At 35.7% G+C, this 12,415-nt stretch overlaps 1 protein-coding gene across 1 annotated transcript in view; it reads left to right on the forward strand.

Annotated features, from left to right (window-relative positions):
- PHLPP1 (PH domain and leucine rich repeat protein phosphatase 1) overlaps window positions 1–12,415 on the forward strand; it is a 186,610-nt gene that overhangs the window by 90,315 nt on the left and 83,880 nt on the right. The window contains exons 2-3 of the mRNA XM_010979991.3: window positions 1,772–1,968; window positions 8,747–8,872. Coding sequence (XP_010978293.3) covers window positions 1,772–1,968; window positions 8,747–8,872 — 323 coding nt within the window. The remainder of the gene's footprint in view (window positions 1–1,771; window positions 1,969–8,746; window positions 8,873–12,415) is intronic.

Here is a 12,415-nt window from a genome sequence, read left to right on the forward strand (position 1 = left end):
GCATCCTTGAAGCCACTCTCTGATGTGGCTGAATAAAATGCCTGCTTTGCATTCATTTTGTACATGTGTGTATGTGTGTAAGTAGATCAGATTCCTTGTTAGAGAATGCTAGTGTATTAAAGTCATGGAAACGGATTTTGGAAATCCACGTGCCTGTTGTTCCTGATTTTAATTCTTGTACTTACCTTTCAGTTTTCTTCTGAATCTCCTCTTCCTCCCTATAGGAAGAGAGTCTCTAATGTAGGAAGGAGCTCTTAGACTGGGAGCCCGGGCATCTTTCTCTCTGGGTGTACATGAATTTGTGCAGAATGGGACAAGTGAATGACTATGGTCTAATCCATCACTGGCAGCCTTTGACAAGTCACATCTATTGTGAAGTCTTCTGGGCTTCCTACCCCATTGTGGGAGTGTTAGCACTTGGTGGACAAACAGTTCAGCAGAGTTCTCCACCGAGAGTGCTAGCTGTGTAGTTGTCTGCTGGGCCCAAGTTCAAAAAGCTGAACCACTATTACACTTCTTTCTGGCCCAGCCCCAGCAAATGTATGTAGTGTGCAGTATTTATTTTATAAAATATTCTGATACACTGGGAGAAAGAGGAAGTGAAATTCAAACCTGCTGGTTTTGTTATTTGCAAACATTTCTGCCCTAAACTATGTATTGGGAGGGTTCAGTCTTTGGATCTTCTTAAGACCTATTTTTGGTGCCGCTGCTCTTCCTGTTTCCTTCTCCAATAGGTAATTGACATCTACCAAAGCTATTTGGCACTTACATTAATTTTTAATATTCGTAAGAATATAATTTCTCTTGAGTCTGTTTCTTCTGCTAGCCCTTGGCAGCTAGGCAAACTTCCAAATAAGTATAACACATCTGGCTTGGGACCTATTTGAGGACATGTGTCCCTCATTAATTTATTTCTGAGCATGGACGTCAGTTCTCTTTGATAAATATTCAGTGCGTGAAACTGGGAAGTATTTTCCTTTTTGTGTGAGCAGCTCCATCGCATGTGGACCACAGTAGTTCTCCCGTTCAGTTAATGGGAACTTGTCTGAATGTCATTCTGTCACATTCAGTTTCCAACACGGAAATGAGGACTTGTCAGATCTTTCTCCTCTCTCTTTGTATCTGAGCCTTAGTGCATCTTTCTCTGTTTCTGTGTTCCTTCCGCGAGTTGCAAGCATTACATCCTTCATAGATTGATGTCAGGTTTATCTTTGAGGACTTAGCCTATGTTGGTAGAGTAGTATTTTCTTACTAAAAAAGTCATTCATTTTTAATTGCCTCCTTAATAGTAAATCTATAGTGAATATCTGTAAGAGGAAGTATATTAGCAGCTAATTCCATTAAAACTGGTTAGGTTCATTAAATATTAGATCTTGAATGTTATCTTCCTATTTGTCTATATTTTCTTAGTATACTGAAATTAAGTCTAGCATTTATGAAAATCTTAAAGTCATCTCTTTTTTAAATGTAAAATTAAATCATGAAGGATGTAGCAGAAAATAAAACTTGGATTTTTAACAGAGAAGTTAAAAATGGCTTTTCCCTAGGGTTTTAAGGAAAACGCTCTTCTTAATATTAAAAGGTACAAATGGAGTAGATGTGGTAGTTCTGATAATAATTGCATTACTGTATGTTTCAGATTCTCTCAATTATAAATTAGACTGTTTCCCTATAATTATTCTCTTTTGCGTAAGTAATTTATCTGGTAGGCTGGTGAGTAGCAAAAAGCTCATTTCTTTTAGACTAAAATGTTTACTTGTGTTTGTTGCAGGAAAACCTCACAGCACCGGTAGCTCTGAACGGATTCAGCTCTCAGGAATGTATAATGTCCGTAAAGGCAAAATGCAGTTGCCAGTGAGCCGATGGACCAGACGCCAAGTCATCCTGTGTGGGACCTGCCTAATAGTCTCGTCTGTGAAAGACAGCTTGGCTGGAAAGATGCATGTCCTGCCACTGATTGGTGGGAAAGTAAGTTTAACACAAACCAAAGATTAAAAGATTTTCTGGGGTCTTTAAGGAGCTGACTTTGAGCCATTTCTGTAGTAAGGGGTGGATGGTTTTTGACTCATCTGAGGCCTTACTCAGTTCCTGTTGTGCCTCCGCCAGTGGGGCATTTTTGGTTGGCAGAGTTTTGGAAAATAACAGTGCCATTGGATCACGTGAGGCCCTGGTTATATTCACTTCATTAGCACATGCATCTTACCTATGGGACTGAAAATAGAGCAGCTATAACTTCACTGTTGTATTTCAGACTGGAGATGATAAATTATTATTTATGAGAAGACATATTTTGGTATCATGAGCATGTGTTTTGTAGTGTAGTAGAATGACTTTAGGATCATTCAGGCATGCTTATCAAAGGTTGGACTCTCTGGCAGGAGCCTCGGATCCCACTTTGCCTTACCTCTCTGTTTATTTGTGTTTAGTGACTAGTGGGTTTAGCACTTTCAGTCTATCACTACGACTAGTCATGAGTTTTGAACCTGAAATGCTACTCATTTCGGAGAAAACACTGGCTGCTTTCTTTTGGGCTTGTTAACTGTTTTATTCCTGTCATTTATAAGGTAGAACCAAATTGCTTAGGAAAATATTACATTCTTTCCTTTGCCAGATTTACTTATAAACTCCAAGCATTGGTAGGGATATCATTACCATAATTATATGCCAGTATTCCCTGATTTTTAAATGATAGGATAATCTGTTAATAATGGAGAAGGCAGTTTTGGATGAAGAAATGGATTTGTGGAAATCAGGGGCATATTAAAAATGTTTTTGTTTATCATTTTTCCACCTGAATAGGCGAGGGAAAGGAGACAAAGCATGGAAAATAGAGAGAGAGGAAAAATAAGAAACCCACTTTTGTTAAAATGAACTTTTTGTTTTTAGTCATTTCTTTTTTTGTCCCTTTTAATCTGAAACAGTTCTCAGCTTTTTTTTTTTTTCATTCATGACCTTGACATTTTGAAGCATTTAGACCAGTTGTTTGGTGATTGTCCCTCAATTTGCATTTATTTTTCTGAGGAATCTGTATTTTTAACATCTCCCTCCACCTTGAGCACTTTAAGAGGATTGGGCAGCCCTAAGATGCAAATACACGGAACTCTGATGTCTCAATAATGCCGATGCTCAAAGGACTTTTTAAAAAATAGCTTCGTGGGATACCAGATTTAGCTCCTTAGTGGGTTTTAGAGTTTAGGACTTTTTTTTCAACTTTTTTTATTGAGTTATAGTCATTTTACAATGTTGTGTCAAATTCCAGTGTAGAGCACAATTTTTCAGTTATACATGAACATGCGTATATTCATTGTCACATTTTTTTTTCGCTGTGAGCTACCACAAGATTTTGTATATATTTCCCTGTGCTATACAGTATACTGTACTATGCAGTATACTGGCAAATATTTGATCTGTTGGTTCTAGGGATTAGAAATGAAAGAGTTAAGAAAGACCAGATGTGTACAGCAATAAATGGTTTTGTTGTTCACCTGCTATGTAGCAAGTTCATTCTTTATTCATAAAATAAAGTTTAAACTAGTCTTTCCTTATGAGTAAACAGCCCATGTCAGTTTTTTCCCTTCTACTATTATATATTCTAGTCTTAAGACTAATACTTCAGTGTTTAAGAAAACAGATTTTGGCTAGTCTGCAAAGTATCTTTAGATCTATTTCAGTCATTCATTTTGAAACTGTGGCTTCTTAACTTTTATCTAAGCATTGAAAAATTAGTGATAGTTTATTACTGAAGATCTTGTCCTTTGGATGGATTACTGAAAACTTAGTCATCATTGTTACTCCCGTAAGTCATCATTAAAAATGTGCATTTAATATTTGATGCCCTGTTAGATCAACAGTCTGTTTCTTCTCTATGATGTTGGGCATTTGCATAGGCAAATTTAATATTTCTATTAAATATTAATATTTAATTAATATTTCTTCCCTCTGTGGGGAAGCCACCTTGCTTGACGATTCAGAAATACCAGGATGGGTAAGTCACCATCCCTGCATTTGAATAGCTTGTAATTTACTATCTGGAGATGAAGGATGGACACAGTAGTATCTGCTCTATGATAGGTGTAGAAAGCAGTGTGGGAGATAAGTGCAAGGGCAGATTACATTTTGTTGGGGGGATCAGGGTTTTGTGATGAATCGTGGAGGAACTTGAAGGGTGAAAATTCTCTTGACATATGAAGGAGATGGTTGGAAAGATTATTGTGCTCAGAGAAGCAGAGGCAGGAAAGCAGTGGAATGTTCAGATCAGGTCAGGAGATCCAGTTGTAATTAGCATTTTCATTCAGTGCTGGAGATTTGTTCTGTTTCCCAGGCCTGTTATTGGATGTACTTCTACCATTGAGTGCACTGAAAGTTAATAGCTTCCTTTTCTCACAGATAAACCTTGTAAAACCTGTTCTGTGCTACGCCTTTAAAAATAACTGAGTATGTTGAAAAAACGAGTCTTTTAAAATCTGTTAAAAATCAGGAAAACAGAATTCACTCTTTGCAATCTGAGTTTTCATTAATGTTTGTTTCTTTTCTTACTCAGTTCTGTTGTTAAAGGAAAAATGGAGAGTAAATGGAAGAGGTTTTTTTTTTTTCCAATTTATATTAAAAAAGAGCTAAATATGAAGTGTGAGATAGATGGGTCATGACCTAGCTGTAATTACTGTGATAATCAAATTTGACACACCACTTGAGCATGATCATTAGTTTATATTTTCAAATGTAGAATTCCAAGTGTGAAGTTAAGTAAAGCTTTATTAAAGTTTAATTGTTGAAAAAAATCTAATAAATAAGTTTCCATTCATTGTGCAATTATTATATTTAATTTGTTCTTTAAAATGTAGCATAAAATTTTAGATAACTTTATTTTACTTTATATAATATTTTACTTACTATTAGATAACTTATATTTTACTTTATAAAAATATTTTACTGACTATTAAGTCACGAAGCGTAATAATCTGAGTAACTGTTTACTTACTACTCAATTTAGGAATCACAGCTATGTCGGTATCAGTGTTTCTACCTGAGTTCTCTTCACATCTGTCCCATTGCCTCCTCCTGTTCCAGAGGGATCCACTGTCCCAGCATATGTATTCATCATTTTCTTACTTTTTTGAAATAAATTTAATCATATAACTATGTTTTGCTTGTTTTTGATCTGAATAAAAGTGATAATGCCCAGTGTGTGGTTTTCTGTGACTGAATTTTTCCACTCAGTATTATGTTTCGTAATAAGATTTTGTTACTTGCTATATGTGGTTTTCATATTTGTATACTGTTCCACTCTGGAAATGTTCCACATCTCCATAATTTCCTAAGTAATCTTCTTGTTGATGGACATTTGGGTTGTTTGTAGGTTTTTGTTGTAAGTGATGCTGCTGAGATAGTCTTATTTTGATATGCTTCCTGGTATACAAGTGGTTTTTCTAGAGCAGGATTTCTCAACTTCTGTTGCTGTGTCTGAAGGGGACATTTGCTAATATTAGCAAATGTTTTGATTGTCAGGTGATTGGATAGTCAGTTGATGTAAGCTAAGTTATGTTGTGGTAACAAAACCCCCCACATCTCAGTGACTTATGAGAACAATGTATTTCTCACTCACACTGTTTGTCCAGTATGAGTTTGTGGAGATTTCTTTTTTCAAGTAATTATGTGGGGACCCAGCCTGATGGAGGTTCTGCTCTCTTAAATAATTATAATATTTGTAACATGTGGCTTCCTTGGCTGCATAGGCAGGGGAAGAGGTAACTGGAGGGTCATTAACTGGCTTTTGTGTATTTGATTGTAGAAGTGACACACTCCTCTTCTGCCTGAAAAAGCACCAGCACTGTTTAGCTCCTTGGCCAGAATTAGTCACGACTCCACCTTAACTGCAAAGGTTCTAGATAGTGTGTTTGGTTAATACTAATATCTTTTACTGCAAGGGGACACTGTTGACATTTACAGGGCTGGGGCTCAGAGAGTAAAATGTCATGCAGAGTATAAGTCCTGCACAATGTATACAAAGAACTATTCAATCTAAAATTTCTATAATGACCTCCTTGAGAAGTACTGCTCTTAGGGACATACTCAAGAGTGCAGTCACTGGGCTGTAGGGCATATGTGCACCTTGACTTTTACAAGATGATGTCAAACTGTTATCTAAGGTTGTTGCACCATTTCATAGTCATGTCAGTGTACAAGTATGCCCATTTCTCTGCATCTTAACCAAACTTTTCTGAGGTATAATAGATATACAACAAACTGCACATTTTGATAACAATTTTATGGCTGTATTATATTCCCAAGAATACAGTTTGATAGATATATACACCTATGAATATCCATCACCACACTCAAGGTAGTGATCATATCATCGCCAAAAGTTCCCTTGTGCTCCTTTGTTTCCTTTCTGTCCCTGCTTTTCCACTCCCTCCTTCCCATTCCCAAAAAACACTGCCTGATTTCTGTCAATATAGATTAAATAGCATTTTTTTTTTAAATCGTATTTTCTCTTTGGTGTATAGAAATGTGGTTGATTTTTGAGTGTTGATCTTATATCTGGCCATCTTGCTAAATTTTCTTATGCATTCTAATATAATGTCTAGATTTTTTGGAGTTTGCTGTGTAGCTAATCATCTCATATTCAAATAATGACAACTTCTTTTCTTTCTTAATACATTTGTTTGTCTTATGGTAATGGCCAGGATTGTGGTACAGTATTGAATAGGAAAAGTAGATACTTGTCTTACCAGTGGTCTTAAAGAGAGTGGTATCATTAACGTTGATGTTTGCCTTAGATGTTCAATAAATATCCTTTGTTGGTTTAAGTGAGTTATTTGTGTTCTTAGTTTGCTAAAGAGGTTTGATTTTGTTTTTGTTTTTGTTTTATCATGAATGGATGGTGAGTATTATCAAATGCTTTTTCTGCCACTGTGGGGAAGATCATATGGTTTTCTTTAATCTGTTAATGTGTGTGTTCATGACTAAGGTTGGCCTGTAGTTTCCTTTCTCTTAGTGTTCTGATCTGTTTTTGGTTATAGTATCCTCATAGAATAGGTTGGGGTGTTTTTCTTCTTTTTTACTTTGGTGGATGAGTTTGCACAAGTTTGGAATGATCTATTTCTTAGAATTGGTAAAACTCACCTATAAAATTATATGGGCCTGATATTTTCTTGATAATTAAAAAAAATTCATTCAACTTTTTAAACGGTAATAGGACTATTTAGGCCTTCTTTCCCCCCCCCCCCCCCTTGTTTTGGTGTTGGTAAAATATATTTTTCTAAAAATTTACCACAAATTGTTTATAACAATCTTTTTAAAATCCTGCTTAATCTATGGTATCTCCCTTCTCATTGTTAATATTATTTATATCTTCTATGTTATTTATACCTTATATCAACTGTATCTTCAGCTGATATCATTGATCAATATCATTTGATACTCAGTTTTGTTAGCCTTTTCAAAGAATCAGTGTTTTGCTTTGTTAATGTTTTCTGTTGTGTATTTGGTTTTCATGTCATTAGTTTCTGCTTTTTATTATCACCTTCATTTTACTTTTTCACTCAGTTTTTGTTTTTAATATTTCTTTCCCTAAGTTCTTGAGATACATGCCAATCAAATTAATTTTCTACCTTTTCTGAGTACTTAAAATCATAAATTTCCCTCTATGTACCTGTTTTTGTTGCATTCCATACATTTCGATATGTAGTATTTTTTAGTGGTTTAGTTCCAAGAATTTCTAAATTTTGATTACAATTTATTTTTTTATCTGTGAGTTGTTTAGAAGTGTATTATTAACTTTCTAAACATATGCAGATTTTTAATTGATTTACTTATTATGGTTTTTTTTAAGATTGAATTTTTTATTCTTTGTCTTATTATCCAAACTATTCATCTGGGATTAAAAAGTTCTAGTCTTTTTTAATGAAATTTGATATTTTTCTCTAAACTCTTTTCTACAGGGTATCCCATATTTTCTTTCTTTCTTTCTTTTTTTAATTATTGATTTTTAACTTAATTTTATTTTGGTCCCAGAACATAGTTTGTGTGATACTGATTTTTTGAAGTTTTTTACACTTTCTTTGTGAAGTGGGCATTTTTGTAAATGAAATACAGGAAACATTCAGCCTGTGAAACATGTGAGTTTGTGTAATGTCATGTTGCTTTATTGTTTGGACTTTTTCTCCTTCTGAAGAATTTACTGGGAGTGGAAATTTAATTTGACTATATCACTGCATTACTAGGACTTGAAATTTCTCGTGGTGGGGTTTTATTTCAGGCTAATCTCAATTTTACAATAAAGTTTTTAAAAAACTTATTTTACATGCTTGAAGTCCTCTTTTAAAAAAAAGACTGTAATTCAGAGTAATACAAAAGTCCCCTAAGTAAAAATTCACCTAAAGTAGAATTCTTAAGTAAAATGTTAAGTAAAAAAAAGACTCCTACAAGGAAGTAAAAACCCCAGCACCCTATCGGAAGGGTACAGAAGGATAAGAAACGGAGTCTGTTCCCATTTTAAACAGGAAAAAGATAATTTCACTATTGTGGGGAAATCTGATGAGGGTAAAATGCCCCCCTTTTTGGTTCCTTGTAATTCACATTGGTTGGTCAGACTCAGGAGCTTACATATTTTAAGTAACAAGAGGAACACACGCAGGAGTAGATGCAAATCTGAGCAGGCTCACTGATCTAAGGTAAAGCTAACAAGCTATGCAAATGTTCTGCTTTCTGACTTGTTTTTGTCGCTCCTTGTTTATTTTTATAGGTAGAAGAAGTGAAAAAGCACCAGCACTGTTTAGCATTTAGCTCCTCTGGACCCCAAAGCCAGACTTACTACATTTGTTTTGATACGTTCACAGAGTATTTAAGATGGCTTCGACAAGTCTCCAAGGTAAGCACTTAACAAGAATTCTGTTTAGCTTCTGGCTGGCTAAAAAGTTGCTTTCTGCTTTACAAAATATAGTTATACACTCAATTTTTTTTTTTTTTCAGATACTGCCAGTAGCTAGCAACTTTTAGTTTTTTAAAAGCTCATTTTGGTGGAAAGTAGCTTTTTTAAAATTGTATTTTATTTGCCAGTTTTGTTTATACTTAAAAAATTCAGTGTGTAGACTGGCATTATTGTCTTAATATTATAGGGAAGGAATATGAGACTGAGGATATCTAAGGGACTGGCCCAGGGAAAGACAATTACAAAACCACAAAATACCTAGAGAATTGTTAGAAATTTCCCCTTTTCCTCTGACCATTTTTTCTTATAAGCAGTCTAGTATATCATCTCTTTTTTCACCTTTTCAACTTCTGCCTCTTGAATTATTTAATTTCTTTTTTCATCTCAGTTATTTTTACCATTTTATAGACCTCTGATTAAATAAGATTACCATGACCAAAGAAACAAAATACCTCTGTGTGTGTGTGTGTGTGTGTGTGTGTGTGTGTGTGTTCTGGAAACTAGGATAATGTGATAAATAAGATAAAGAAATGCTGGTATTTTAAGTGCTGTGTGTGAGGATGTTTCTACATCACATTTGTGGAATTACGTACAGTGGGTTGGATGGCAGTACTTTGTGCCTTGCTTTTGGGTGTGTTTATGTAATGATGAAACCTCTCTGGGGTGCAGAAGCCTTACAGTTGAATTTGCTTTCATATTTTTGAATTTATAATCCAGTTTGTTGTCCAAGTTCAGTGTGAATCAGACTACTGCATGATGTAATTATTTGTCAAGTGAGTGAAAAGGAATGACTCTGTAGAACAGTTAACAAAAAATTAGAGAATAATGTCTAGAAAGTCTTTTTGAAATACTGATCACATTTGAATTATCAGGGAAAAACTGCGTTCTCTGATGATTTTAGGAACACTTAGGAACGTTAGTTTCTCTTTTTAGAGAAGAAGCAATGGACAGAGTTTAGGTATTTAATAAGACTAACCTAGCAGGCAAATGGAAGTTCTAAATCTATAGGCCAGTACCCCTACTAGGGAAAGTGGGAAGGATGACACTTGTCCTTCAGACTTGCACGTAGAATTAACATGATATTGGAGGCAACAAGTACGTCTGCCTAGTTTTCAAATTACATTGTGGTTGCAAATGTGAGGAAACAAATATTAAATAAAAATAATACTGTGCTTTTACCATTAAGTGGTTGTATGGGTTCAAAGCAATAAGTCAATGGCCCACACTCTGTTCAGAATAAAATGCCAAACTATGGTCAAAGTGCATTTTAAATTTCTTTCTATATGGAGATGTTGGGGTTTTTTTAAGTAAATTTTTTGTTTTGGAGTAATCTTCTATTTATAGAAAAATTGCAAAGACAATGTGGATTGTTTCCATATACCTCTCACCTGACTTCCCAATCATCTTATATTACCATGATACACTTGTCAAAATGAGAAACCAACGTTAGTACATTACTCTGACCAAACTCCATAATTTATTTGGGTTTCACTAGTTTTTCCATTAATGTCCTCTTTCTGTCCCAGGGTCTTAATACAGGGTAGCACAGTGTATTTGGTTTCTCATTTTTCTCCCCTGATCTGTGATAGCGTTTTAGTCTTTCCTTTCATAGCCTTGACAGTTGAGGGGAAGTACTGGTCAGGTATTTTATACTATGTCCTACATGGAGATGTTTTGATCTTTTATGCCAAATGCAGTGTAATAGCTGCTTTATATTGCTTTTGGAACGAGTCAGAGTTATAAATTCTTAGACAAACATGGATAAAGATGTAAATAAAAATATATGTAACTTATCAAGTGTACCAGTGACAGGTTATTTTGATTGAAACAATAACAAAAAGATTAATAGGTATTGACTTTAACAGTCTTGTATATTAAACAGCCACACAATTGATAAGTCACTGTTCTAAAGCCGGCAAGCATTTATTAAGCACCGTTTGGGTGCCAGGTGCATGTTTTATGCACTGGGATACAGCAAAGAAGAAGTCCAGTTTTCCTCTCTGGGTGGGGCTTACACTGGGGATGATAAGTAAACAGAGAAGAAAGAAAATACCCGATCATGCTGTGATACAGAAGTGATACGAAAGAGAATGATGGGGAGGGCTGACTCTGAGGAGGAGACCTTTAAACGGATACTTCAGTAAAAGAAGTATTTGATTATTTGAGGACCTGGTGGGAGGAGCTTTCCAGATAGTGGGAGAAGGGGATGTGAGAGCCTAAGACTGGAATGAGGGGTGTGGAGTCAGAGAAGACAGGGGTCTTATGTTATAGGATAGGATAAGGAGTCTGGATTTTGTTATTGGCATAATGGCGAGGCGTTAAAGAATTCTCTTCCAGAAAGTTGCATGATCTCACATTGGCTGTTGTGTAGAGAATGGATTGTAAGTGGGGGAGGGTTTAGCTCAGCGGTAAAGCACATGCTTAGCATGCATTAAGTCCTGGGTTCAATCTCCAACACCTCTATTTAAACAAACAAACAAATAAATAAATAAGAGGGAAAGAGGATGAATGGACTGTGGAGGGCAAGAATGGAAGCAGAGGGGGCCTCTCAAGAGGCTCTCGTAGTATATCGGCAGCAAGAGGTGAAGGTGGAAATGGAGAGAAGTGAATAGATGTGTTTTGGGACGTGTTTTGGAAGTCGAGTGATAGGTTTACTGTTAAATCACATATACAGCGTGAGGAAAGGGAGAAGTAAAGAATGGCTTCTAGGTTCTTTGAGTTACTGGGTAGATTGTAGCCTCAGTCAGAAACCATAGCATGAATTAGACTCTTTATATTTGCGCCTTTAAAACTATGGCAAGATACAGTTCTTAACTTCAAAGAGCTTCTGTTCCAAGAGAGACAGAAGAGAGAGAAAGTGCAAGAGGAAGATTATAAAATATCTCTTGTGTGATATTGTGTAAAAAATGTTGATTTCTGACTTGTTGCAGGTGTTTATAAATGTCAAGTGTTCTTTCCTGTTGCTGGTTGGTTGGCTAATATGCCATGTCTGTGGTCTAATAGGATGCTGTATGTGTAAGAAGACTCTCATTCTGATTATCCAAACTGTGAGCTGATTCAGACATCAGACCTCTCAAAAGGAGGAGGTGAAGATGCGGGAAGAATTGTGACACAGGAGCACATGGTGGTGGCAGGATGAGGGAGAGGAATGTTGGTGCGAGTTTCCCTTTTCCCTGATTATTGTATCACCATTAGGAACCATTTGATGTGTATGTGTTGACGTGTAATGTAACTGCAGAAGATGATCTACACACATGTGCATGCACAAGGTTGCAGCTTATATTTCACACTTACAGGTGTAGGGGAGTGTTTCCAAGAGGGAGGAAGGACTTTGAGTTAATTACCTTAGATTACTAGCATTAACAAGTACTCAACTAGTAGTTAAGTGATAATAACTGAATGAATTTGAATTAGAACCTTAACAACCCTTTTCCCTTCAGGAAGGATCTGGATGTTTGGAGAAGCCAAATGGTGTGGGAGTAG

The sequence above is a fragment of the Camelus dromedarius genome, chromosome 28 (assembly GCF_036321535.1).
Source record: "Camelus dromedarius isolate mCamDro1 chromosome 28, mCamDro1.pat, whole genome shotgun sequence".
Taxonomy (NCBI): domain Eukaryota; kingdom Metazoa; phylum Chordata; class Mammalia; order Artiodactyla; family Camelidae; genus Camelus; species Camelus dromedarius.